At 31.8% G+C, this 27,949-nt stretch overlaps 1 protein-coding gene across 1 annotated transcript; it reads right to left on the bottom strand.

Moving 5' to 3' along the window:
• Positions 1-6,736: 6,736 nt before the first annotated feature.
• LOC134273349 (uncharacterized) lies at positions 6,737-23,931 on the bottom strand. Its single transcript, XM_062755547.1, has 10 exons — positions 23,812-23,931; positions 23,640-23,704; positions 23,321-23,502; positions 18,737-18,836; positions 14,790-14,815; positions 14,527-14,647; positions 7,587-7,780; positions 7,372-7,433; positions 7,113-7,154; positions 6,737-7,019 (listed from the first exon to the last, which is right to left on the bottom strand). Exons 3-10 carry the CDS (start codon positions 23,442-23,444, stop codon positions 7,011-7,013), a joined length of 678 nt encoding a protein of 225 aa, XP_062611531.1. The 5' UTR covers positions 23,445-23,502; positions 23,640-23,704; positions 23,812-23,931; the 3' UTR covers positions 6,737-7,010.
• Between the last annotated feature and the right edge of the window lie 4,018 nt (positions 23,932-27,949).

Genomic DNA, 27,949 nt, shown 5'->3' on the forward strand with positions numbered 1-27,949 from the left:
AAGATTAATTGTCTACAACATATTCGTTAATTGTCGAAGCGTTGATGGAGTGCAACTTCCTGAAATGACATAAGTTTAAGTCCTGCAGATGACTTATATAAGCATTGTGGATCCCCACTACTCTACTTAAATCCATCATTTAAAAAATGTGTTTTTTACATTTAAAATAAACTTCAAAAGTCTATCGTTGATCTTTGTGTTAATCAATAGAGGTTTTCATTTTTATTCTGGACGTTTTAACCATACCCTTAAATATAAAAAAGATAAATGGTTTTTCTTTTCAATATATAATAATATCAGAGAAGTTTGACATTTTCTGTTGAAAAAAGACATACCTATGCACACAGGCGTTGGGAAATTCCATTCTCCATCTCTACAGTATGCCAATTCTGCCCCGTGAAGTTTGAATCTTCTCTTACAGAAAAACCTGACAAGACGACCCCTGCTTCTTATACGAGCATATCCATTTCTTAGGGTTGGTATTGTGCAATTAAACTGTTTTTCTTTTTACAAATGTTCACAAGAGTTGGTCAGATAGTTTTATATTCATATGTCATTGGTGAATATTGTAAATATTACTCGTTGTAAATAATAAATTAAAATGAAACTTTTTCAAGATACAAGCCATAACTAAATTAGTAAACAGGGAAAAAGTTTTAACGAAAAATTTACTACATCTTAGAGCGTACAAAGATAAGTAAAATATAAACTAACCTTCTGTAATCTCGGTTACAAAACCCAAAATCAGCATGATTCCAACAAAAGAGTTTTTCATATTTACACCGCAGTATTAAAACTTTCAATCTTTAATTATAAGTAGTATATGTAAGTAGGTTCTGACGCTACTAAGTACCTAGTCTCAGCTTACAAAAGGCACAAAACCGTCAAATATGTAAGTAGTTGAAAAAGTTATTTTGTCAGGATAAATCGGCTTTCAAGTTTTCTTCTTTACCTTATTTCAAGAATTAAAATGTGTTGATATGTCTGAATATGAAAAAACAGTTCTATAATCAACATGAAAAAGTATCCACTAATCGATCGTATTGTTTTGGAATACACATACAGTATTTTGTTTACTTTTATCGATTTTTGTGACTATTATTAATTTTTAACAACTGATTAAACAAAATAAAACATATGCAAAATAACATTGAGGATGGAGGGGGAGCAGTTTGAATATTGATTAAAATGTGGATTGTTCTTACGACACGTTTTACACAGTTTTATTTTAGGAGGGGTTTTTTTTGTCTTTGATTTTGATATAAAATTGGTGAACAACCAGTACAAAAAATCAATTTAAACACATGTTTCTATTGGTTGGTTTTTATCGCCATCGTATCACAATTTTAAAGCTTTAAATCGTGTCCATACTTTTTGGAGTAATAAATTCAAATTCATTTTTTGTTCTTTATGTTTGTCAAAATTAAATCACCGTATGCGGTATTTGATCCTAGAAGATCGTGCTAAAACGGACAGAATAGTGTAAATCTACTAACAAAAATAAAAATTTACCATAGATAGCCAAACCATAAGGTGAACACAACACCACGATTTAAATGTTCTTCCACAAACTGGGGCAACCTAAGTAGGTTTAACTGGGTATGGGCACCAAGGCACTGGATGACTAGCAGACGATATAATAGTTAATAGCTGCATATTATTTGATTTGTAACTGAAAGACTGCTTGTGATGTAACTCCTAGGACCATCATCGGTAATTAGTCTCTGCTTATCAGGGCAAAAATTAAGGTATCCATTGCATGTTCGGAAATAAGTTTTCGGGCAAGATGTCATTTTTTTGTTTTGTCATGACACCTAGACGCTTGTCAATTCCAATTTATTGGAACAAATGGCGTATTAAATATACTAATACCGATGAATCAAATTTTCAATTCTTTTCTATGAAATGGTCACGCTTCAGTTAACATTGTAGCTATTCATAAACTAAAACGTTTAAATGCTTTAGTTTTTGCTTTAGTAACATAATGATTTTCAAATACATCATAAACAAGTTTTGAAAAGTAAGATATTACTCTCATTTGGTGATGTGTTATCAATTTTGTCTAGTGTATCTCTATTAGAAGATAAAAGTAATATTTATTCAGGAAAAGATATATTATGTTCATAATTGCAATTAGAGGACAAAAAGTAGTATGATCAGAAGCAACCTAATTAAAATTAGATTTTAGATCAGCTCGCGTACTCGCTACACTAACATCCACGACAGAGGTCAAATTCGGAACAACTCTAGACTTATTCTCTCAACAAATATACTATTAATTTGCAGGCGATAATTTGTTTGGTTGATGGAATTTGACCTCAGGGTCACCCTCTATGGAATGTTGTTATATGTTAGTGAAGCGAGTACGCGAGCGAATCTAACATCTAATTTTGAATAATTCAATTTCACTTGTATCAAGCAATTTCATTGGCTGAATCATTCTGAGGAACATATAATATTTTGTATAACATAACTTGCCTACGTCACAATGAGTTACGTCAAAAACGCATTACTCCGCTTGACGTTACTTTTAAAATATGCTAAATTTGAAGCCTTTTTCCGGAGGAAAAGTTGTATCATTGTCTATACTGAAATTAAATTATAAGGAATGAAGCTTATTTCTACTTATGTTATACGATATAACATAACTTGGGACAGTTTACGCCTTTTTATAAACCGCTTCGCGGCCCCAAGTTATGTTATATCGTATAACATAAGTTGGAATAAGCTTCATTCCTTAATTAGATTTGATCTGAAGTAATTTCAAAATTACGATAGAAATACAACATGTATACAAGGTTGTCTTTGAGCTTTTATTAATGCCTAGGTCACATTTCCCGGCCGGTAGCCGTATACCGGTGGTAATCAGTAGTAATCCGCGGTGTGAGCGATGCCCCAACATCGGTCCACATCGGTCTAGTAGTCCGTAAAGTACCAGTCACATTATCAAGCGATGTGCATACGATGGGCAACCAATGCATTTTATGATATAAATGGCGTGGTTGCCGGTCGGACTTACAAAGGCCCAGCGATGCATTGCTAATCATAAAACGATGTTCCAGGATAATCAGTCGATGTATATTACATCGCTCATACATTGGTGAACATCGTTCGCTCATCGGTCGACTACAGGCCAATGTTTGGTCGAACATCGACCGATGTTCGGTCGTTATCTGTTGAACACCACTAAACTCCCCGATGACCTCTGATTCAACGGATATTGGACGATGCTCGGCCATACATCGGCCGATCCTTGAAAGATGTGTAAATGATGGATTGCCGATGAGGAGCGATGTGAGGCATCGGTAGAGACATCGCTGAATTTTAACTACGAATTATTTCCTACCGATGACCCCACCGATTCGCAAAAACGACTCAGTCACCGTCCGATCACTAATGGTGCCCGGCCGGCAACCACGCCATTTTCATCAAAAAACGCATCGGTTTCTCATCGTATACCCCATCGTTGGACAATGTGACTTATACTTTAAGGAGGAACAGGACCTTTCGCTGAAAAAATTCCTGTCAGTGGATTTTTTTCGTATTTTTTAGCTCTACTGGTCAGAGATCAGAAGAGCCTTATGCGATAGTAATGCGTCCGTCGTCCGTCCGTCTGTCTGTCTGTCTGTCTGTCCGTCTGTCTGTCTGTCTGTAAACAATTTTTCAAAATGCTACTCCTCCTACAGTTTTGGTCTGATTTCAATATAACTTGGCACACAAGTAGACTACACTAAGATACATAATTCTGTATATCGGTTTTTGATTTCGATGAACGGTGTTGTCGTGGTTACTAAAAATAGAAATTTCTGTGAAATTCTTTCAAAATGCTACTCCTCCTACAGTTTTAGTCTAATTTCAGTATAACTTGGCACACAAGTAGACTACACTAAGATACACAATTCTGTGTATCAGTTTTTGATTTCGATGAACGGTGTTGCCGTGGTTACTAAAAATAGAAATTTCTGTGAAATTCTTTCAAAATGCTACTCCTTCTACAGTTTTAGTCTGATTTCAATATAACTTGGCACACAAGTAGACTACAATAAGATAAATAATTCTGTGTATCGGTTTTTGATTTCGATGAACAGTGTTGCCGTGGTTTCTAAAAATAGAAATTTCTGTGAAATTCTTTCAAAATGCTACTCCAAATACAATTTTAGTCTGATTATAATATAAATGTGGCATGCAAGTAGACTGCACTAAGAACATAAAGAGACTTAATCAAGGATCATTATTCTATTTATTGCTGTTGAAAAGTTTCAATTTCCAACTGCTTAAGTACTTTTCTCTTCCTTTGCTATAAGTACAAACCAGTTGAGCTTCAGTCTCGACAGAGACTTCTGGTTATATTACTAATTTAATATGTACTTAACATTTTAAAACGGTCCTGTCATGGGATTTCTTGACTTATTTAAAAGATATCGCCCCACAAATACCGCCCTGTTTAGAGTTTGTATGGAGTTTAGATACTTCATGTTTACGGGCCCATAACAGAGTCCATAATGCGAATTTTTACGCACAAACGATAAATATGATAGATAACACTATATAATCAAATATTTCAGAATATTCATAGTGTGTAAATTATTTGAAAGCAATTGTTTTAATTTTATTTAGTATTTGGGAGGGATAATTTCTGCATTTTTCAAGGCAGCTTCAACAACAAAAACCTCATTTGGAAAAAATTCTGTCAATAAATATTTTTAAATTTACGATTGAATGTCAGTCCTTCATCGTAATTATTTACTGCATAAATATCACAGGGTGAAGCTTACCTCAATATCGCACAGGACGTCGTTGAATTAGACGTAAGCATGATAAAAACGCTTCACGTTCGTATTTTCCGAGTGCGGGAAATCAATTGTGACGTCACACGAAAACATAAACATTCAAAATTATCTAAATAGGGAGAATCTCTGCTACTAAACACGAAAAAATATTAATTAAAAAAAATCTGCTTTAGAAATTTATAACGATACATTGACTGTGACCTGTTTATTTTGAAATAAAACTGATCATGACGGGTGTGTGTACTTGATCTCGCTGCACTGAGAATTCAAACACTACGTCTATGACGTCACTGACGTCAGGCTGCAGGGTAAAGAGAAACAAATATGTTGATTGGGCAACTTCACAATATCTAAATGATGGCAAGATCTTTAAAAAGTTTATTAATAATAATTTCTAAAATTAAATGTTTAAAAAACAATTTTATAGAATTTAGAATAAAATTAGATAAGAACTGTTGATTTTAACAACGTTTAACATGTATATCATCACCGATTATGACGTAATATGTCTTTTAGTCATGTGACATGTGTCCTTTCTCCCCTTAATTATTTTTTCTGCATAATTTGAATATTGAGGACATTATTTTCTTCGTTCATCTTCAACTTTTGGACATGTAAGAAGGTTAAATCAATGTATTCTTAAACTTGTTTTTGCTGTGGGATTTGATCTTTTGTCTGCTTGACGAAGCGTCAATTATACTAAGATTTCAGTGGGATAATTCTCTTTGTAGACTTATTTCTAATGTATAAACTTAAGAAACTTACACAGCAACAATCCATATTAATTTTTGATATCAAAATTCGATGAAGAAAACATTAGTATACTCAAGAGTTTGACCCCAAGTAAATTATGTTTTCAGGTTTGTTAAACAAATCAAATAACAGCAATGTATATTAATGTCTCAGTGGCATCTTTTTTTTCCACATATTTCACTAATTGTTTTAAGAATTATTGTACACTTTATTGGGCTTTAAAGAATATCTAATGACTAGCGCTTTGCTGATAGATTTTGTAAAATGAATACAGGTATCCAATGCTTATGTATACATATTGATCTTTGAAAAGCTATATTCGAGAAGGGCCAGTAACAAATAAAGTAAATGACAACCAAGAGGACATCAACCTCTCCCTCGCCTATTTCCTATGTAGTAATAGTCTGATATCATCTGCAAATAGTGTTTACGTCTCCAAACTTATTCAATACTTAAGAGAATGCTTTAAGTCCGACAAATGTTAAAACCAAGACAACCTACTGTAAGAAATTTTGATTTTACAGAGATTAACATTTGTTTTACTTCGCCATTTTAAAAAAAAATAGTCGTTTTGAATACTCGTTAAGACCTATATAGTAAGTTTATATTGCAGTCTATTATTTCATACCAATACTTAATTTGACAGAGGAATATTCCATCTAATAATTGATCAATACATAGGGTTCACGAGTACGAAGAATGTATCAGGTTAATAGCTACAGGGAATAGATGCTCTATGTAAGCATCTGATTCCACATCTGAAATTTCTGTCAGTTCGTGTTGTATGCCGTTATATGATGTTTTACAGAATTTCTTGATTTGTTCACTGTTCGTGTTCGTTATTTTCTAATTAAAGAAATAACAAAAACGTAATTTCTGATTAAGTTTAATGAAAAAATCGCAATTTCGGGCTGGGCATATATCCGCTAATATATGTACATGATCATACAAAATTGGAAAGCATCAGATATTTTTTTTTCAGACTTAAGTGCATAAAAATGTAAGGAGAAAGCATAAGAACAGAATAATTTTCAAACAGGTTATATAGAATAATACAAAATTACACGATGCATAAAGATATTAGAAAATTAACAATAAACATGAAATGCAGATGTATTGATTTCAAAACGGATAATTATTAAAATAACATACTCTTTCAAACAATTATTGATTTCAATGCATTTTTTTTATTAACGTCATGAATATTTCGAATAAAAAAAAAATCAAGCTATCCACCTATTCTAAAACGTCTTCTATCAATAGCCGGTATATATATACAATTTCAAATCAACAATTTTTTTTATGAAATAAACACAAAATACCTAACATCTATACATTAAAGTACTCAAAAATCATTTATCACCAATGTTCCCCGTACTTTTGTTTCGCAATAAATTTTTTCGTTATTTAATATTAAATGTTCCATATTGTCCATAACCATTTCCTCTCCAAATGGTGACCATTTAATTAGTAATGCTGTGAATATAAATAATTATTGCATGAAAATACATGTAGTTAGATTAAACATTTGTCTTAAAATGCAGATAAAGATCACGGATGATTACTTACACGCATCATGTTGGAGCTGATATGTGGTCGTTTAATCTGGAACTATTAGGAGAATTCACGATCAGAATAATTGAAATTCATGTCAAATAGATTGTGTTTTTTTTTTTGGTCTTAAAATAAGTTTCACTTTAATTCCTATTTCTCTTCATAAATGAGAATCATTGTGTCCTCATATGAAGCAAAATAAAAGATCTTTTAATGATTTTTGAAAGTATTTTTATAATCGAGAACTTTTTTATAATCGAGTTTAACCGCATACCTTTTCATCTGGATCAAGTGTTTCATAAATAAAATCCCATTTATAATCTGGATTATCACATCCTGGAAGAATTACAAGTATGTTTCTATCAGCAACTTTTTTTTATACATAAGAAATTTAATGGTATATAACAGTAAATATTTAATACTTATAACACATATAAGACGCATCAAATACAGCGACTGTCATGTTTATTTAATCTATAACTAACTCACCTTGATTTCCCGTTTCTTTTCTTTCCCTTGAAGACATTTTGGAACTATAAGCATTGGTATCTTTCAATTCTAAATATTCTCTACGATAAACATTTTTATGATTTATCGAATCATAATCTGTTGTGCGCTGTGATCCACTATCCATTCCTCCTAAATTGCCACTAGCTCCTGTTCTGGGATTTTTGTTGTCTAAACTGAAAATTAAAGTAATTATGCAAATAACATAAAAAGCAGCAAACAAGAGAAAAAAGCAAGGTAAACAAACCCTTTTTGGCTAGTTTCAAGACTAAAAAATCTAGATATATATAAAAGTTGTATGCATACATTTATGATCATTAACTTATGACTTTTTTTATATTCTATTTTTATGGTTGTGACATTTTTGGAATGTTTAGCAAGCCACAACTCCCTCTATTTAATGATGGTATCGTACTTTTAGTTTGTTGTATTTTTGATATTCGTTCGCACATAGTTATATATTTGTTCAGACAAATAGAATAGAAATTTGTTCCGATTAATTTGAAATTCGTTAAGAGAAATTTGATATTTGTTCTGACAATTTCGATATTTGTCTGAACGCAATTAGTTCTGACAACCTGTTTTGATATTTGTCTGGACGAATACGCAATTAGTTCGGACAAACTAAAATTTGATCGGGTGAAACACATGGAGATAACAAACAACATTCCAGATAAAAAAAATCATAAAACCATATAAAATAGGAGCGAAGCAAACACGGCCTCCAAAACTTAAGAGGTGGGATCAAATGCGATGGAGGAGTGAGCATACTTTGCCGACCGATCACAACCGTCGTGGCCCTTGTCATGATAGAGAAATAACGAAAACATTCGTCGTTTAAGTCAATTAAGTGTATAAATAATTGACTAACAATTAGTATGAAAAACGTCAGTCAGAATTTGACTAATGATAAATTGAATTAACTGACAAGGTCATTGTATCGACCAAAGAACTTACGAAACGAGACTGCTAATATTCTTGTTTCATCAGCTTGTTTGACAATAATAAATTGTTGCACAGTACTCCTGTACTAAGTTTTTCTTTCACAACTGTCAATATCTTAGCGAGGAGTAAAGAAAGAGGTTTGGTTGAACATTTACTGGAACCCGTAAAGTATCTTTGTTGGTAAGGATTCTTATGAAGTTTCGGAACGGTAGTTCAAAATCATTAGGTTCTAGGGGATACTAAAAATATTCAAAGCTGACATATGATTTTGAAGAATTTCTTCCTTAGAAAGGGAACTATGAGTATAATAATATAATACTATGAGCAGTACCACTTGTAGCCTTAAATCCAAGTTATTCTAAAATACAACTTATACAATGAATATAATAAATCCCTATCGTCCATTACTCTGGTTCCGGGTCTCAGAAATTCTCCACTTTGAAACAAGCAATCTTGCTGATGATAACCATACACCTTATGGATTTCAGGACACATGTCAAATGACATAATGGGACTACGTTACAATTCCATTCGATATAGGTTCTAATACATAACTACCAATCACGAGTAGCTGTGTAATTTTGGTAGATTGTTGTGTTTTATCACATGTTGAAAATGACTTAATTTAAACGTCGTATCAATTTCTACATTAATAATAGCATCTATTTGTGTATACAAAATAGATGCCTTTATTTTACGAGAAAAGTATATTTGAAGGGACCTATAAACTAGTTTATAGGTCCCAAGTATTTGTTATTTGAACGTTGGCTTTTAAGGGTCGGGTTTGGTTGACACATCAAGTGTAGTATATAAAAGGTCGGGTTTGATCTTCACATTCCTTTCTCCTGAACCTTTCAAAGGTAAAGACGCATAACAATTGTTTGCAATAAAATACATGAAATGTTGTTTTGTAACTTTAAAATTTGTATGATTTTTCATTTATGCATTGTTCTCAACCATTTTAACGCTGTTATTACTATTGATGTGCATTAATTATGACGGATGAGATTGGATTCAAACACTTTACAAAGCAGACGACGCGCACGCGGTTATACCAAAAAATCGTTTACTTATATCTTTATTTTGTTTTACAATGATGTAATGTTGGTTATTAACATTAATAACTCTCTTTTTGTTTCATACTGCTTCGAAACCCGGCAAAAGCAAACTAGAATAGGTCCTATGCATGTGAACAACAATAAGGAAACTCAGTCGGAGCTTCTCGTGGACATGGACCCAAATACAAGACTGCAAGTCAAAGAAAAGCATAGAAAATTATCTTCAAATCGTTTGGAAAACCAGACATTGAATATAAGTATGATCACAGATTAACAGTCCAGTATATCAGGTACATCAATCACCTTTGTATTGCATTAATTAGTTGAGTGTGTATACATGCATACTTGAATTGTCTTTTCCACTGTAGATTGACACCAAATTATAAGCAATGTCTGCCAGCATAGCTTTTGATGTTGCTTTTATAACTATTTGTTTAAGAAATGTTAACTTTCAATATTAGAGGGAGAATTGAGAAATTAAAAAAATGACTTTGAAAAAGAATTTTAAAAGAGAAGGGGGGGGCTAACTGGAAAAAAACTAAGTACCAGAAATCAAGCGGAAAACAAAATGAAATTAAATATAACAACCAGTAAATCTTACAAATTAGGTTGCAATAAAATAATCTCCCAAAATAGCTGCAGATCTACATTCAAATCATAAAATTTTACGTTGATATCTCTCAAAATAAGGACTTGCAGTTGCCTGAAATTTGTTTAAAACTACGGTCAAAATAACCCAATAGATTGTTTTGATATACTCTTGTAATGTTAGGTGCAGATAATACAGCAGCTTAATTTTTTTATATGTAACAGAAGAGGAATGTTTCAGACCCATTGCACATTTTCATTAAATTTCTATTTGTGAGATTATATTCAATTTTTCTTTTATAGATATTCAGAACTATTGGGCATTACTTACAACATGGCTCAGAGCAACTAAGGCATTAAATACAATATGGCTGAAAACTATTAGGCATTACTTACAACATGGCTCAGAATTATTAGGCATTACTTACAGCATGACTCAGAACTGTTAGGCATTTCAACATGGCTCAAAACTATTAGGCATTAATGCCAACATTTTTTTCAGGTTGACATAGTTTATATCTCAAGTTTGTGATGAATGTAAATAAAAAGGAGAATGAAGTACATATCTTTTCCAGAGTAGTTTTGTTATAGTTATTTAAATGCACCCAATTTTCCTAGAGTTTAGTTCTTTGTATTCATGAAATATTACTATCTGATGTTGTGAAAGCCCCTGATATTTATAAGGCAAGTGATAAGATCAGTTGCATATCATAAATTTTATAGATTTACACTGAAATTGGGCATCCTAATCATTATAGTTGACTTCAAGAAGGAAAGAGATCTAAATTTGGTGTCGGGGAGCAATGATCATCTAGAAAATGCCTTTCTCAAGTCTGTATTTGTTGGAGCTTTCTCGTCATTGATTCCATTTGCTAGCTATTTAATTGGAAACAAAATGGTCATTGAAATATAGTAATACAAAGGTGAAAATGAGGAAGAAGGCCAGGGGCATCTTCATTGTTAAACAACATAATGTATCAATTCATATTAATTCTTGAATGAAAAGGAAAATACAAAATACTTATATACAACCATAAACCATCCATTGCCTAAGACTGGAATTACTAGGATAGTTTTGTTTTGATCCAATAAAGTGGAAATGAAAGGTTGGAAATTGCAATATGTAATCCAAGAAATGTCAAGAATGTTTTGTAATCATTTATAAATGAATATATTTTGGTTTTTAATAATTAAAGCAAAAAAGAAATAGTCAAATCTCATTTTCTTAAACTTTTGGGATTAGGAAAAGCTTTCAGTAGAGATATTGGATATTTGAGATGTAGATAGACATGACCTTCCAGATCAGTTCAGGTTACTTAAGATAACAGTGTTGGAAATACCAAGTTAAATTAAAATTACTTCTAGAATCCAAGTTAACTTATAGGACATGCAACAGAATGTATGTTGCAAATAAAATATATGGTCTTATTTAAACTATTTGGTTATATTTACACACAAGAAGTGACACAACTAGGCAAGTTCCTTAAATCCCTAACAATGTATCAATTAATTTTCGGAAGAGTTCTCACAGAAAGTTTATATGTTTTTGGATTTTTATACAGATTGCTCAACCTTGAATGTGCATGTGACTTCATTTTTCAGATGTTCGGGTATTAAAGTTCCTCACAGGGTGCTTATATTTTGTAACTCTGTTCTTATTATGCGGACTTTAAAACTTAGGACTGCGCATTGTCCCTTGGGCTTGCATTTAAAAGGAATTTCACTTGGTGTATGTTTTTTGAATCAAAATACTATTAAGAAGGATCAAGCACATATTGATAGCAGTACATGTAATACGTGTATTCAGGCTCATTGCATATAATAATAAATAAATAAATAAAATAAAATATTTCCATTTGATGTAATTAATAATCAAACATCTATACCTTAAAGAATTTTAGACTTTGCTTTGCATTTTGGGCTACACAGTGGAGAAATGTGGTCATGTAGAGCTGTAGAGCTCAGATGCACATACATGTATCACAGGCATTAATAATATTTATTGAAATAATCTATGTAAGTGGGAAGGGACTTAGTCAATTAGCACATAAATAAGATTAGTCAAGTACATGAGTATTGCAAGCATGGGTAATGAAATTGCAGCCAAAAAATCCTAGTTTGAAAATGGCATCTATATAGTGCCAAATATCTTCCTGGCAACTTAACTGGTAAGTATGATATACAAATTGGAACACTAGTAAATTTGTTACATGTATCAGGTAATGTATCTTTTGTAGGTATATCATTAAACAAGACCCGTATGCTTCCAAAATGTTAGTATTGTCGTTTACAGGCATTTGTAACCATCACTAAAATGTGTTGTACCTTCTTGTAATTGAATATGATTAAGAATTTCAAATTGCTCTGCTTAAATTGGCTAATTAGAGAGTGAATATGTCGCCTTCGAAGATATAAAATTTGTTTTTTTCAAACAGCAGGACATGGCTTTCCTAGCAATTTTTAAACAGGAATTATGATACAGGTAGTTCTCTTGAGTGACACTCCCCCTATTTGGTTTTAAAAACCCCCAGATCTTTAATTTTGATTAACTGCAACCATTTACATCTAACTTGCCTTGAATAATGGAGAAACGAAAAACGATGGTGGTAAAGAGCATTGCAAGGTTGCTCAGACATTTCAGAAGGAATTAATAGACAGGTAAGTTTCTACAAGACAAAGCTTTATTAGGCATTGAGGAATTAGGTGAGATACATCACATTTGGTAAGATTTGATTGCCTTATGTGTTGTAAAACCTTTTCTAAATTAAGGGAAATTCAAAATACTTTATTATAAGTCTGCTGAAGGATATGCACATCTAGGAATCAAGATGTGTGCAAGTATCTAGCTGGGAAGGGAGGTCTTGGCAGTATTGGTCGTGGAGCAGTTGACTTGCTTTGCTTCCCCCAGTGTGTGGGGTGACTGCAAGCTGTGCCAACTTGCAGCCATGTGGCGTCTGCGCACACCAAGTCAACTGATAACTGAATGTTTGTGTTAAACTTGTAATAAACTGTCACCTTGTTGAAATGCTAATGCTAGTGTAAACTAAGCTAATAAGCTTACTCTTGGTGACAGTAATATATACTTTCGAACTGTACTACATCGTACAGGTTTGAAATATGAAAAATGTTGATATTTGAAGTTTGAGATGTTTGATCTATGAAGTTTGAGCTATTAATGATATATGATATACAAGATATGCTTGATATTTGGAATTTGAGATATGACTTATTGATTGATTGAATGATTGATTGATTTGAACAGTTTGTATGTGTGCTGACCCACCGCGGTTAACCCGGGACGGTTAGAAAAAAGAAACACTGGTGGGTTCGCCCAATTGAAATGGCGTCCCACAATTTTGTATTGTGCCACGGCCAATACTCGCCACATTAAATAAATATAAATTCTATATGGAGTTTTGTGTCATTTTTCTCTGTATAAATAATATATTTTTCTGAAAAACATTGATCCACTCTTCCGTTTCCCCTACACTGTGCGTCTAAATTACAAGACATAGATGTAATCTGTTAATGCAATAAGATTAAGTACACGTTGATTAAACTGTTAGAGATTGATTTTTCAGTCTTTGTAGGTATACAGTGAAATAGGAAAGATTATCCTTATCCGATGTTGTATACTAATTATATCTGATACCGGTTGCAACGAATTTAATAATATTTATTTGTCAAAGACCATAAATTAGAAGACCTTCAAATGCAAACACAAAGTTTGTTCGTGGTTTGATCAACTTCAACGTTGTTGTTACTTTTCAGAAAATTTTATCGATATTATTTATACTATTTTTATAAATACTATAATGTTACCTACTCACTTGTGTATTTAGACTACAATTGAACTTGCTTGAAGTTTACTGATTAAGATTGATATTCTTGCACAGCAATAGAAAATAAACTTTTATGACGGATCATTAAGATTTTTTATCTAGATTTTAAATGTCATTTATTGCTTCTGCAAATAAATAAGTTCATTAGATATTTATAAAAAGATTCAAATTGAAGAAAGAAATCATTTTGACATCAATTCCGTGAGCTACTAAAGCGTGCAAGTGCCATTTAATTTTAACACTTCATTTTTTAATTTTTACATTTAAATCTGTGAATTTTACAAATCAATCTGTAAATTGTACAGATTAAAGTGTACATTTTACACTTTAAAGTGTAAATTTTACAGATTAAATGTAAAATTTACAGAATCAAGTGGAAAATCTAAAGATTCAAGTGTAAAATTTACAGATTCAAGTGTGGAAATTGAAAAATTAAAAAAAGTGTTCACGTGGCACTAATACGCTTCATGAGCAGTTTGGGCCACTTACTTTTTTTCTTTTTCCGTTTTCAATTGGCGCATGTAGTGACACTTGCATACAATCACCAGAATGATAGCCACTATAACCAATGGAATACTTACTCCAAGAACAACGATGTATATGAATTTGTCTAAAAGAATGTAGTTAATTTTTTTACGCTGATGTATTTTGAAAAAGAAATGTACAAAATAAATTGCACAAAAACAATTCAAATATTGCAATAAAATGTATCTAAAGTGTAGATCGAAACATGAATGATATAAAAGTTATACCTGATAACGAATCTTTAGAAACTTCTCTGAAAAAAAAACATATGAAACATAAAACATTAAAAAAATAACATCTCTCTCTCTCTCTCTCTCTCTCTCTCTCTCTCTCTCTCTCTCTCTCTTTGTAGATATAATATGTAACAATATACTGTTTGTTATCTTAATACAATCATCGAATGATAGAACAAAATTGTTTATTTTACAGAAAGATCATTAAAAGTTGCAGAATGGTGACTAAATAAAAGAACTTCGTCTTTTACATTCATGTAAAGTAATTCACGTCACATAATAAAAAAATCGTATCTGTTACAACAATCGATGTTTCTATTTAAACCTGGTTAAATAAATAAGTACAACGACATCTTTAAAAATTGTTTCTTAAAATTGTTGCTACATGTGGACTGTTATTTTAGGATTTTTGCACCCGATATGTCGATCGAAGTCAATTAGTTAAACTTCCAAAGATTGGCTGAATTTCACGCTGTAATACTCATAAAATCCGACTACCACTGAAATAACATATACATTTATATGGAACGCCATCACTGCCTTATAGCATAAAACTATGCATTCATTATGTCAATCTATCATTACGTGATGTGAACATATCTTTACGTTATATCATTTTTTTATGGGGTGATGTAAAAATATCTTTACATCATGTCAATGCTGCATTACATGAAGTAAACACATTCTTCCATTATGTCGGCACTTTATAACTTGAAGACCAAAGTTCATTATGTGATGTGAAAATATGTTTACATTGTGTTAAAACTTAATTACGTGAAATGAATGTTTCTTTATATTATTTCATTTCTTTAATATGTGAGGCCAAAATTGCATTACGTCAAATTAAGCGTTTTACATGTGTTCTATGATTAAATTTATCATTACATTTAGTCAAAGTCCATTCCCTTTTGTGAGTGTATATTTCTATTATAACAAAGCATTATTACGTGATGTTAATGTATCTTTATTTTATGCCGAGGTCATCACAATGTGAGGTGAATAATCTTACCTATATGTCAGTTATTTATTACGTGATGTAAAAAGGTTAATAACATAATGTGAACATATATTATGGAGACAGTCACGGCGTTCCATATTATATCAACACTTTATTACGTTATGTCAAAACTCCATTCCTTTATGTGGATATTTAATAAGAATATGTTAACTCTTTCTTATGTGATTTAAAACTATCTTTACATTGTGTTAATTCTTTATCATGTTGATTACAAATGTTGATTACGCGCTGTTAAATACATTTACATTATGTCAAAGTTGATAACCGTGTTTTCAGGACTGGGAAGGGGGGAGGGTCCTGATTAATTAGGACGAATTACAGACACATTATATGAGGGGGGGGGGGGGTAGGGGTCTGACTTCCTCTTTTTTCCGACATAACTTTATCATAGAAAATGTTCATTGAAATTCAGTCCCACTTTTTGCTGAAGTATAAGGGTAATGTAGTATATTTGGAATTTTTTTAAGGACTGATCGAAGTTGGACCCCCCCCTCCTTTCACCCGAAATAAGATTTTCGAGTTTGGATTTTTTTTTTCGCTTTTTCTTGTACGTTATTTTCTTCTGGCTGACAAACCTCCCCCAGCTTTCAAAAACGATGCAACGTCCACTGGAATTAGTAATTTTTCAACCATTCCAGGACCAGAATTCTGTTACAAAAATCTACGTTTTCACTTAAATTAACACGGGCTCATATCAGTTGCGATCTTGGGTTCTTGAAAGGAGTAGCTATAGGGGGACGATATGGTGTCTAAGTTGGGGACCAGGGGGTGAAAGCCCGAAAGCTCTCAGGCTTTAGATTTTTTTTATAAAACGTTTCAACTTATTTCAGTTATACTTTATGTAAAACTAATGCAATGTCCTACAAAGTAAAATCAATTGATTAATTTCATGCATATTTTGGTCACTAAAGATTGGAGGGCGGGATCCTCCCTTTCCCCACCGACCCACCAGTGCACGTATGAAATACGATGTATTTACACTTTTTTTTTAAAAAAAGGAGGGTTAAAGACTGATAAAAAGCTTAGGACAGTGTTTCGTAGTTAGATCAGAAGTTTCGGACTTTTCAAATCGTCAATAAAGATTCCATGGGAACATGATCCTATTTTTAATTTAACCTGATATTTAATTAAGGATTAATTAAGTCTTGTGTATAATTTAATATTTGATACGTTTAATTTAAATCATTTGCAAGTTTAACATATGTGCATGTAATATTGAAAACACAAAACGAACTTTTAGGCATAACCTAAACCTTACGTCACATAATAAAGAGTTGAAATATTCTAAGATATACTGACAAGAGGCTAAGCATTTTAGACACAATGTAGAGATACAATGGCATAACATAATAATGATTTGTCAAAAAGTAAGGGAAAATTGACATCAGCTGATAGATCCCCGGCGTCATGTAGCATATTGATGACACAATATAGTAAAGAATTGGCCACATGTGACAATTTTTTTCACATCATATATGAAATTCTGACATCGTGTTATAGCGACTTGATATTGAATTAAAGATAAATTCACATCATGTAATGAACTACTTAGACCAAATAGTAGAGAGTGCACATAATGTAATAATGAGTTTAAATTATATATTAACATCTTTACACCACGTAAAATTGTTTTGACTTAATGTCATAAAGAGCTGATATAATACAATGGAAGATTGGCGCAATGTAATTGAAGTGCGAGTTAATGCAATAAAGACTTATTATAATGTAATGTAAAGTTGACATAACGCAATAGTAGTGTGTGTTAATGCCATAAAGAGTTGACAAAATGTAATGTAAAGTTGACATAACGCAATAGTAGTGTGTGTAAATGTCATAAAGAGTTGACATAATGTAATGGAAAGTTGACATAACGCAATAGTACTGTAAGTAAATGTCACAATGTGTTGACATAATGTAATGGAAAGTTGACACAATGCAAATGTAGTGTTCTGCTATAAGGCAGTGACGGCGTTCCATACATTTACTAAATGAAGAAGGTATATATTAAAGCCAAAACGGATTTATCTGGATAACAAAGAATAATATTGAGAGAATATTGATTGATTGATTGATTGTATATTGTTAAACGTTTCTCTCGAAAAATTTTCACTCATATGGAGACGCCACATTGTCGGTGGAGAGCTGCAAATTTTGTCCTATACTCGGCACTTAGGGCCATTGAGCAGGGAGGGATCTTTTTCGTGCCAGCACCTACTGCGACACGGGACCTCGGTTTATACGGTCTCATCCGGACCGGTCTCCACGTCCCACAATGGGATTCGAACCCGCAACGTAAGGATTGACTCCTCACTTCACGACTCTCGAGCAGACGCTCTAACCACTGCGCCACGCGGGCGACGAGAGAATATTGAAGGGGCTTAAAAGAATTACCGTTTTTAAAAAGGATTAAGCAAATTTGAATTGCGGCATTCAGATTAAAAGCGAAAAAAAAATCTTTTTGACTTGAGCAGTGTCATTTAAAAATGAATTTATCAGAATTTTAAATTCAATATGCATATGTTAATACACAAAGATTACCCTTTTTGTAATATCGATCCATACATTCTTCTACTTTAAAGAGAAGCATATGAAATTTCCATTCAAACAAGAAGAGCATATTCAAAATACTGCATTTATGGATTTCATTTGTTGAATTAAGCATTATCTTTAATAATAATTTCTGAAAATTCAAGAATGAAAGTATGAATTATATGTTGAATTTCCAGGAATAAATCCCAGGAACCAGTGACATACAATGTACTATGCTTGATTTTACGTGTTCACTATTTAAAAAAAAAGGGGGTGGGGGCTCGTCCATGAAGTGATAATATATAATAAAACAAATTTTGTTGCTAGTTTATGTAAAATAAAAGAAGTAATATCAAGAATTGACATAAATATCAACTCCTTTATATATACTTACACACAGACTACCGTCCCAGAGGAAACTTTACATCGCTGTCCTACTTCACATGGCGCAAAACTTTCGTACACATCACACAGACTTGACGATTTATCGATCACTAAAAAATACAAAATTAATATTATAGGTGGAAAACGGATGATTCAGATTTGAATATTTAAGAAATACTTCGAATGATTAAGACCCAAATTAAGATTTCTTTACTGATGAGTGTCAGTACTCTTATGAAATATATCTGCTAAATTTTGTAGTTTTCCTTACAAATTAATATATCTAAACATGGTAGTTGAGTAAAACTTTTTTTCTATTGTAAATCTAATATATTGATCTTATTCATTCAAAGTATTAATAAGAGCCAGTCCGCGAGAAAACCATGCAAAATTCAAAAATCGTCCAAATGGAAGGTTGCAACTTGGGAGTTTTTAGTGGCTTAAAATTTTCTACATAAAGGTAGAAGTCAGAGTATCCACCAAAAAATGTCGAACCTTGCATCTATTTTTAGTAACAGCTCATTTGCATATTTGTCGAAAATCACACAAAATTTAATGGAAAATCTATACATATTGATCTAGTTAAAAAAGTGACCTTTTGTCACCAGTTTATTTTCAAATTTTGTTTTATTTTCAATGTCATGGTGAAAATTACACAATTAATGAGGAAAAACTTAATTTAAATGAATATTTTATTTTTTACACATCTATTTATAGATCCTAAATCAATGAGTATGATTTTTTAGCCATTTTTAGATGCTCGTTTCTGTCTAGACCAAGGTTGAAATTAAATTAAATTAAATTAATTGTTACTTTAAGAATGATCTAAGGTCTACTTTGTATTAAAATATTGAGCTTGGGAAATAATATCTACATGTTGTAAATTAACTTTGAAATACCATACTTTGCTACAATTTCACACATCTTAAATAACATTCTATTACCATATTTATGGATTACTTCTATGATATTTAAATGAAAAAGAGAAGATTCGTAATCTAATATATTTTTCAGAATAGGAATAACTGATTTGGATACTTCATATAACTTTCTTTTGCTTATTTTAGCCCCTTGTTACCAAATACTGGAGTTAAATTGTTATCTCCCCTTGTTGGAGCTCTTTAGTATTATTGGGTAAAAAGTGACAGGTATATGGAAAGAAGAAAGTCATGTATGATCATTTTTTCTTCACCTAGGGAGTTGTTGTGGAACATTATTGCAGTGCACTATGAAAGAGGAAAAACTTATTTTAAGATATTTGAATGTAAGAAAGAAACAAAAACTTAGCTTGAATAAACAGCCGGCCCATAGGAAGCTATTTCAGTGTGGGGGAGGGGGGACAACCTACATTATCATCTACCAAAAATTCCATAGAAAGTAAAAAAATAAATAAAAGGTCATCAGTTGTTTTTTTTTATTTGGGGAACAAGCAAATACATGTAGTAGCTATGTTTTCTATAGGGTTCTGTCCTCAAGGAATCTACGTGTATTTTATGGTAATTAACTGTTACAAAATGTTTTCTAACAAGTATAATTGAATAGGAAATTAAATCAAATAATAACAGATATGCATTTGATATTTTGTTTAAGGCACCTGGCCCCGCTCAAGTTCAAGATCATTTTATTCACTCAAACCATTTCAGGTACATGAGGACAATTAAGAATATTTACAACATATAAATTCAGGTCAGAGGTACGTACAAGTATATGATATACATATAATCAGAATACATGTATATGAAAAGGAAGAGAAAAAAAGAAAAACACATATGAAACATGTCATAATGAAATAAGCAAAGGGAAAAATCATGGAGGACTGACTAACTAAAATCATGTATTTTCAATATAAACGTACGTAGTTTTCTTACTGTCTTAGCAACTTGTTTTGTCATCAGTTGAGAAAATATAAGAATACATACAGGTATTTGAATGCATACTCTCAACAAATTCAAAAATAATTTGTAATTTCAATTTACATGTATATTGTTTACGTTTCATAAATTTAGTGTGTTTTTGAGTTAACCAAACATCGTCATTCCTAATAAAATTTTTAATTTTACATTACATACTTTAAACTACTGTGTTACGTAACATTCATGTACATGTATTGATAAAATCAGATCTCCCAATAAAAAAGCATCAGCTCAAAAGGAGATGCCACCGATTTAGGTACCCCACCGATATAGGACCCTCCACGATATATATTGGCAAAATTATTCCGGGGAGGGTACAACCCCCCCCCCCCCCCCCTCCAAAAAAAAAAAGAAAAGAAAGAAAACATGAGTCGTTACTGCAGCCAAAACTTATGCCATTTTGCAGTACAAAGTGGTAAAAATTTAAAACCGGCTTGAATTTTAACATCTATAAACATAATACAAGACTAGATTCATTCAAATTTTGGGGGTTGGGGGTTGGGGGGGGCTATCAAATTTTGTGAAAAATTATTTTCATAACATTATTAATAAAGTTGTATAAGGCTTTGTAAATTAATATTTGATACTTTTTTCTCAATAACCGTAATTGTATTATTAATACCATTGCAGACAGAGTTTAATTTTGAAGATAAATGCTTTTTTTTTTAAAATGTTATATGTGTCCACTGAAAACAGTTGGGGGAGGGGGCGTGTTAGTCGAGAAAAGATTAATAAATTCATTTTCAAGGTCAGGATATTACATATACGAGTGTATCTAGTACCCAATTGTTTAACCCCATCCACCTCCCCACAATTTACATACTAGACTAGTATTGAAATGGATAAAATAATGAAAAATGATAGGGGTTCTGGAGGGGTGTTGCTAAAATGAGGAACGGAAAACGGGACTGAAAACCTATTATTTTTTTTATTTTAGATTAAATCACTTTAAATGCACAAATTTATAAACAGTATATATTTTATAAATTCAATCCACCATCATTTAATACAAGTTGATTTATTCATGTTCATAAAATCTCTTGTTCACGAAAATCGCAGTCATAGCAGTGACGTAGAAACGATTTTGAGAGGGTCGGGGGGTGTAAAATTAAACTTACCTGAAAAGAATTTGCCAAGCGAAAAAAGAAGACAATTGTTTGATTCGGGAGGTGGGATAAGAGTAAACTCCAGCATCTTTAATTTTCTTAAACTCCTTTATGGAGTATTTTGTATAACATCTGTCAGTATTTTTATAAGATTGCGCCAATTTAAAATTGGCAGAAAGCAAACAACTTACTGAAGGCTCAAATTGTATATGTTCAAGTCTCAAAATTCATATGAATGATACTGAAATAGAGAAATGGAAAAATTGCAAGTAAGCCAATACAATTTATTATGCTTTTTTCATTTCTAAACAATTGGCAAAATGCCAATCCTCATTCTAGGGGTAATTTCTGAAATTTAGTTTGATTTAATTTACAATTTTAATATTTTTCAATCTTAATTATTATTTCAAAGGAAACTGTTACATGTTTCAATATCTAACAACAATTATTTATAATTTAAATTACTATATTTGACTTTGTAACCCATTTAAGTTTGCGCAATTTTTTCAAAAATTGGCAATTTGTAAATCCCCATATCTCAATTATTTATAATTTCTCAAGCTCAATATTTTGCAAAGATAATCTTAAGAGTTATATTTATACAATAAAATCAAAGAAATTAATTTCAAAGATTGGTCTTGGAAGATTTGGGGCATTAAATTTGTAATACTTTTGGCAATTCTTGAAAATTGGCATCATGCCAATTTTCAAGAGTTGTCTGCCCTTTGATATATTGCATATTTGTTTATGATAGATGCCAATTTTGAAAGATCATAGTCTTATGTTACTTAAAATACCTTAATGGAAATGCAAGTTTAATTTCGAGTAAAATAAATCAAATGTGAATTTTACCATTTTTCTTAAAGTTTTAAAGTGCATTTGCACTTAAATGTGCAAAAAGGAGGTGGCGCTGCCTACGGCTGCCATGTTGAATGATGGGAATTTTTTTGATCATTTTTGAATAACATATTGTAAAGTCTAACTACCCACCAAACTTCATTAAGATATGACAACCTTCGATTTGACAGTTCTGCATGGTTTTCTCGCGGACTGACTCTTAAAATTATCAAATCTGACTCATCCTTTTTTCATACAAAAACAATCATCTAGACCTCTTTTTCAGTTTCTCTGAGATATTCGCAACATGTTTCCTGAAACTGTGAATTAGCATTTTCATATAGTGCTTTTTCAAGGTATTCAAGGATAAGAGATGCACATATACACTGTAGGTGCCATTTTGGTATCCATGACTGTAACTTTCACTTGAAGAAGATATGTATTTCCCATTGAAAGTAAAAACATTGTTCTTTAGAACTAGAATTATGTGGCTTCCAATAAAACTTCTCTATCAATTCAGTTGTCAATTTTATTTCTGTAAATTTTAATTTCGAAACATAAAGCCTGGAATCTTAAGGTACTGGCTATATTTGTGTATAATTTCACTAAATTTAAATTTACAAGTCTTCTGAAATTTGAAACCATGAAATGAAAATTTAAGTGCTATTTTTCTCTATAATATGTACATATATGTATAGCAATTATCAAATAATAGCCCAAGTATACACTATTTACTACCTATTTTTGTCCCATTCACATTTTTTATAGATGCTCCCTTGATCCTTGGAACCTCATTCAGAATCACCACCTTTGATTTCCCACTCCTCATTCGAAGCATGCTTTCGGCAACTCCAATTTGCATTGTTTTTGATTGAGATTTTTCTCCAATAATCTCATAAGTAACGATAATACTTCCAAATCTGAAAAAATTAAAATATAGAAATCATTCTTGTGAAAAAGAGAATGCAAATAATCTATATCGTTATTAATCAGAAAATAATAACAATTTAGAAATGTTCAAAGATATATTTAAACAAGGCAAGTTTGCCTAGCTTACTCTATAGACAAGACATTCACTCTGAGGAATCCGTTTATTTGCTGGTTTTCAAAGAATACTTGAAGCTATATTTATAAAAAAAAATCATTTAAAGGTTTCTTATGTGCTATATGAATAAAAATTCAGATATTATTTATCATTGTATTCACAATTGTATTTTCAAAATATTTACCGACTTATTGATTTTCTCAAGCCAGGTTGTGCTTTTATCCAGGAATTCAGCTCTGCTTTTAACAATATCGAATGTTACCTCTGCAAGAACTATTGCCTCTGTTTTTTCTATAAAATCACGTTGATCTCATTTACAAACATAATCCTTTGTGCCTAATATTTACTGAGAAATTTATTTTCAAATCTGATATAAAAGTATACATGTGATATAAAATGAACATTAATTCAAATTGTAATTGTCCAACATGAAGCCACTGAGTCACAACACTTACCAAAGTTACCCTGTTTTCAGTTGTTTATTAAAAGATATTTTTTAAAGAAAAACAATGTATATTTATAATGAAGGGACATTTAAAAATTTGGAATCATTTTTAACTAGTTAAAAAGTATTGCTAAATAACGATGAATAAGGAAAGAATCAAATTCACATGACTGATAACAATTAAGAAGCTGGTCAATATGCACCTTATAACTAACGAAATGTTTGCCCTTGATGAAACGAAGAAAATTCTCATCTATGGTAAAAGATGCACTTTATTCTTTATTAAGAAAAGAGAGTTGATATATATTTTCGCCAAAAAATCTTTATGAAGTTTAAATTACTTTTTACAATTTCTTTACAATAAATGCGCTGACCATGGACTTGGACGTAAAATTGAAGATGCAATAATTGGACAATAATCAGAATCTTGTAAATTCTAAATAGATTAGTATTTTTATTTGACAACAGCTTAAAAATGCACCGTAGATTTCAAATATTGAAAAATTCATATCTTACTTAGTACGAGGGGTGTTAGAAAAGTTTGCGGACAAGTTCTATTGTGAGTGCGCTATTTCCACGGAACTGATCTAACTTTCCAGATAAAATCTTAACTTTTTTCCAATGAATATACAAGAATTTGGTGCTCTCCGCTGATTATTGAAAATTATACAGCTTTTTTATTCTGATAAAACTTGCTTCACGGAGCATGCTACATTTTTGCACGTTTACATCACAAAGACTATTTATTAAAATCAAAAAATTGCACAATTGTTGTGCATAAAAGAGATTTATGATATTTTACCTGCCGCTAGAGTATTCATAAAACGTCAATGGGAGAAATTTTGAACTAAATTGGATGGATTATGACTGTTTCATAGCCGTTTACAAATGATCAACAAGAAAGAACACAGTCAAAAATCGGAACGTCATTGAGCGTCATCGAGCACTGCAATACATAATCAAAGTACTGAAAGTACTGGGAAGCGGTTAGCATGCTTGCTTTGAAATTGGCATGGGGAAATAAAAGGCAGAAAATGTGCAGGTGTGGATAAATTTCACTGATGAAGATTACTTGGTGTCAAATTTTAGTGCAATATGAATTTGATAAATTCTTTGAAATTAATTCCCTGTTCGCACGACGACGCCTAAGAAATGAACAAATATTCTGCAGTGATTGTGATTGAAAGACAGTGACTATTGTTGTTCTATCAGGAGTACAAAGTCCATCTTCTCCTCTTTTATGTGAATCAAAAAGAAAGAATCGAAAATGATGATACGCCTGAACATTGCAAAAACTGGATTCCAGTGCATCTATGCCACCTTCAATTAACATGCATCCAAATTTGGCTTCATTTTTCTGAATGTAAAACAATTACCCTCATAAATAATAAAATCAGGCATAGGCGTCGGAATCGGGGGGGGGGGGGGGCTTATCCCCCCCCCATTTTTTTTTTGCAAAAATAGACATTTTCTACGTATTGTAAATTGGGGTTTACTTTTTTTTTGGTTTAACCCCCCCCCCCCACTTTCAATTTGCTTCCGACGCCTATGGCAGGCAATTCTTCATGCAATAGACCATTAATAACTTGATCTTCTGTGTGGGCACTTAATTTTCTGCACAGTGTGTAATCCCTCATCAATATTGTATTCATTTCATGTGTACTTAAATCATCAATACTCTTTAGCAAGGTTTTTATCATGAATGTTAATGCAATTTGTAATTATCACACTGCCTCCCTCTTGAACTAAAAGAAAACCTATCATCACCTTGACAAAAATCTGCACATAAAAACTTATTAATTGTAAATAAACTACAACTACAAGAAATCACTTACTGATCAAAGTTTTGTATTGAACACTAAATTTTCAGCAAATATGTGAATGGTAATATTAAAAAAGTAATTTATGGCACACGTATATGAGGACAATTACAGTGTTCATCATGCTAGTTCTTATCAGTGCTAGTTTCTGCAAATGTTCAATTATTCAGTTGATGAGCGAGGTTTTTTTTCTTCATAACATTGAATGATTCCTTACTCAAAGATGCCTTAAATATGCTTTAAAAATCTCAATACATGTATTATGAAAATTCATCATGTTTATGTAAATATTCACATGAAATTATCAGATTTCAGGTATTTTCAGCCAATCTTTCCTGAAGTTGATACCAACTTAATGTTTTTTCAAAATATGCTCGATAGTTCTCATTAATATTCTCATGAACCTTATTATTATTCTCAGAAGTTCTCGTAAATATTCTCAGTAGATCTTAAGAAAATATTCTCAGTAATTCTCAAAAATATTGTCAGTTTTTCTCATAAATATTCTCAGTAGTTCTTGTAAATATTCTCACTTGTTCACCAATATTCTCAGCTGTTTTCATAAGTATTCTGGGTAGTTCTTATAAATATTCTCACCTATACAGATTAAAAAATAAATTCCATCTGTTTGCTGAAAAATTGCAACTGATAACCCAGAATCAAAGTATATTATTTATACTGGGTCAATGATAAAGGTTAGCAAATTAATTACATGTTTCAGTAAAGAAATTTTACACAATTTTGTTTTTTTCTGCAGCAAGCAACATGATTTTTTTTTCAATAGGCCTTGTTCTTTGTCACTATTAAATTCTCTTAAAATTCCTGAAATAATAGGCCTAGCTTAATTATTCGATAAAATGATAAATAATTAGCGAAAGGCGAGACAGTTTTTGCGGGGTCGGGAATTAAATGCAAACTTTTCAGAGATAAAGAACCAAAAACACACACCCGTCTTTGCAACAATTAATGCAAAAATAAATAATAAACAAAATATGACACTACAATCACTGATTTGATAAGAATGTATTCAATTATATACGTTCAGTCCTACGATATTACTTATGTCTACTTGCATTTGGATTATTTAACTAAATGCTAAGGACCCAAACACTACGCTAAATGTAAATGTAGAACTATTTTGTTCTCCTGTCCACTGCCAAATTTGCCCCTGGCCTGCAATATTGCATGTAACCCCAGATAATCCAGCGCAGGCTTTCTGGTATTTCCGTCAAAGATCGGAAAAGCTGCACTTTTTTGCTCATAGGTAGCGCCTTATGGAGGTTTCCGGTTGCTTTTGAAATTGCGTAATCTCGTTGGACACATGTTATAAAGCGGCTAGCGAACACGCTAACCGCTTAAAAATTATGTGTGCAGACAGGAAAATGTCTAAAAAGAGATTAAAATGTTCAAGATGCTGCCGGGAATTTCCTACACATACAAAGGACAAAAGTTTTCAAATGGTTGTAGCTTTATAAGAATGGAAGGATTAACATTTTGAATGATTAACTCCATCGATACTTCAATACCCCCTTATCGCATGGACCAGTGGACGTTGCGTTGCGCCTATATGGTTTTGCATAGTCTCCATACCTGATCGATCAACTGCATAGACTTAAGATTTCAGTAATAACCGAATCAGTACAAAAGACATTATAGTAGAAAAGTAACATGTCTTGATATAGATATTCAATTTCAAAGTAGAAAAAAGATAAGAAAAATCTAAAGAAATGAAAGATTTATAGAACTGCGACAAAGCTTACATGTAACGGATTGAAATATGAAGAAACGAAAAATTTATAGAACTGGGACAGAGCTTTACGGGTTGAAATGTGGTTGGCACGTCGCCTTGCGTCAAGTGATTGCTCCGTGTATACCATGACCTCATGGTAAAAATCTTTGTAAATTTTCAAGATTTTAGCATATGGACCTGATTTTTTACATATCAATTAACAAAATGTAGGAATTTATTCAGACATTTGTCATACTTCACAGTACACAATAGATTTTCCGTAATTCAATGTGTCCGCGAACTTTTCTAACAACCCTTGTACGGTCGT

The sequence above is a fragment of the Saccostrea cucullata genome, unplaced genomic scaffold (assembly GCF_032062105.1).
Source record: "Saccostrea cucullata isolate Sc308-1 unplaced genomic scaffold, CSIRO_AGI_Scuc_v1 ctg7904, whole genome shotgun sequence".
NCBI classification, from domain to species: Eukaryota; Metazoa; Mollusca; class Bivalvia; order Ostreida; family Ostreidae; genus Saccostrea; species Saccostrea cuccullata.

Coding starts and splice junctions, on each gene's coding strand:
- LOC134273349 (XM_062755547.1), bottom strand. CDS start 23,444: ATGCAAATTGGAGTTGCCGAAAGCATGCTTCGAATGAGGAGTGGGAAA. Junction 18,837..23,320: donor TGTGAATGGGACAAAAATAG/GTAGTAAATAGT, acceptor TGTATTTTTTAG/TGATCGATAAATCGTCAAGT. Junction 7,781..14,526: donor AAAACGGAAAAAGAAAAAAA/GTAAGTGGCCCA, acceptor TTTAATTTTCAG/TTTAGACAACAAAAATCCCA.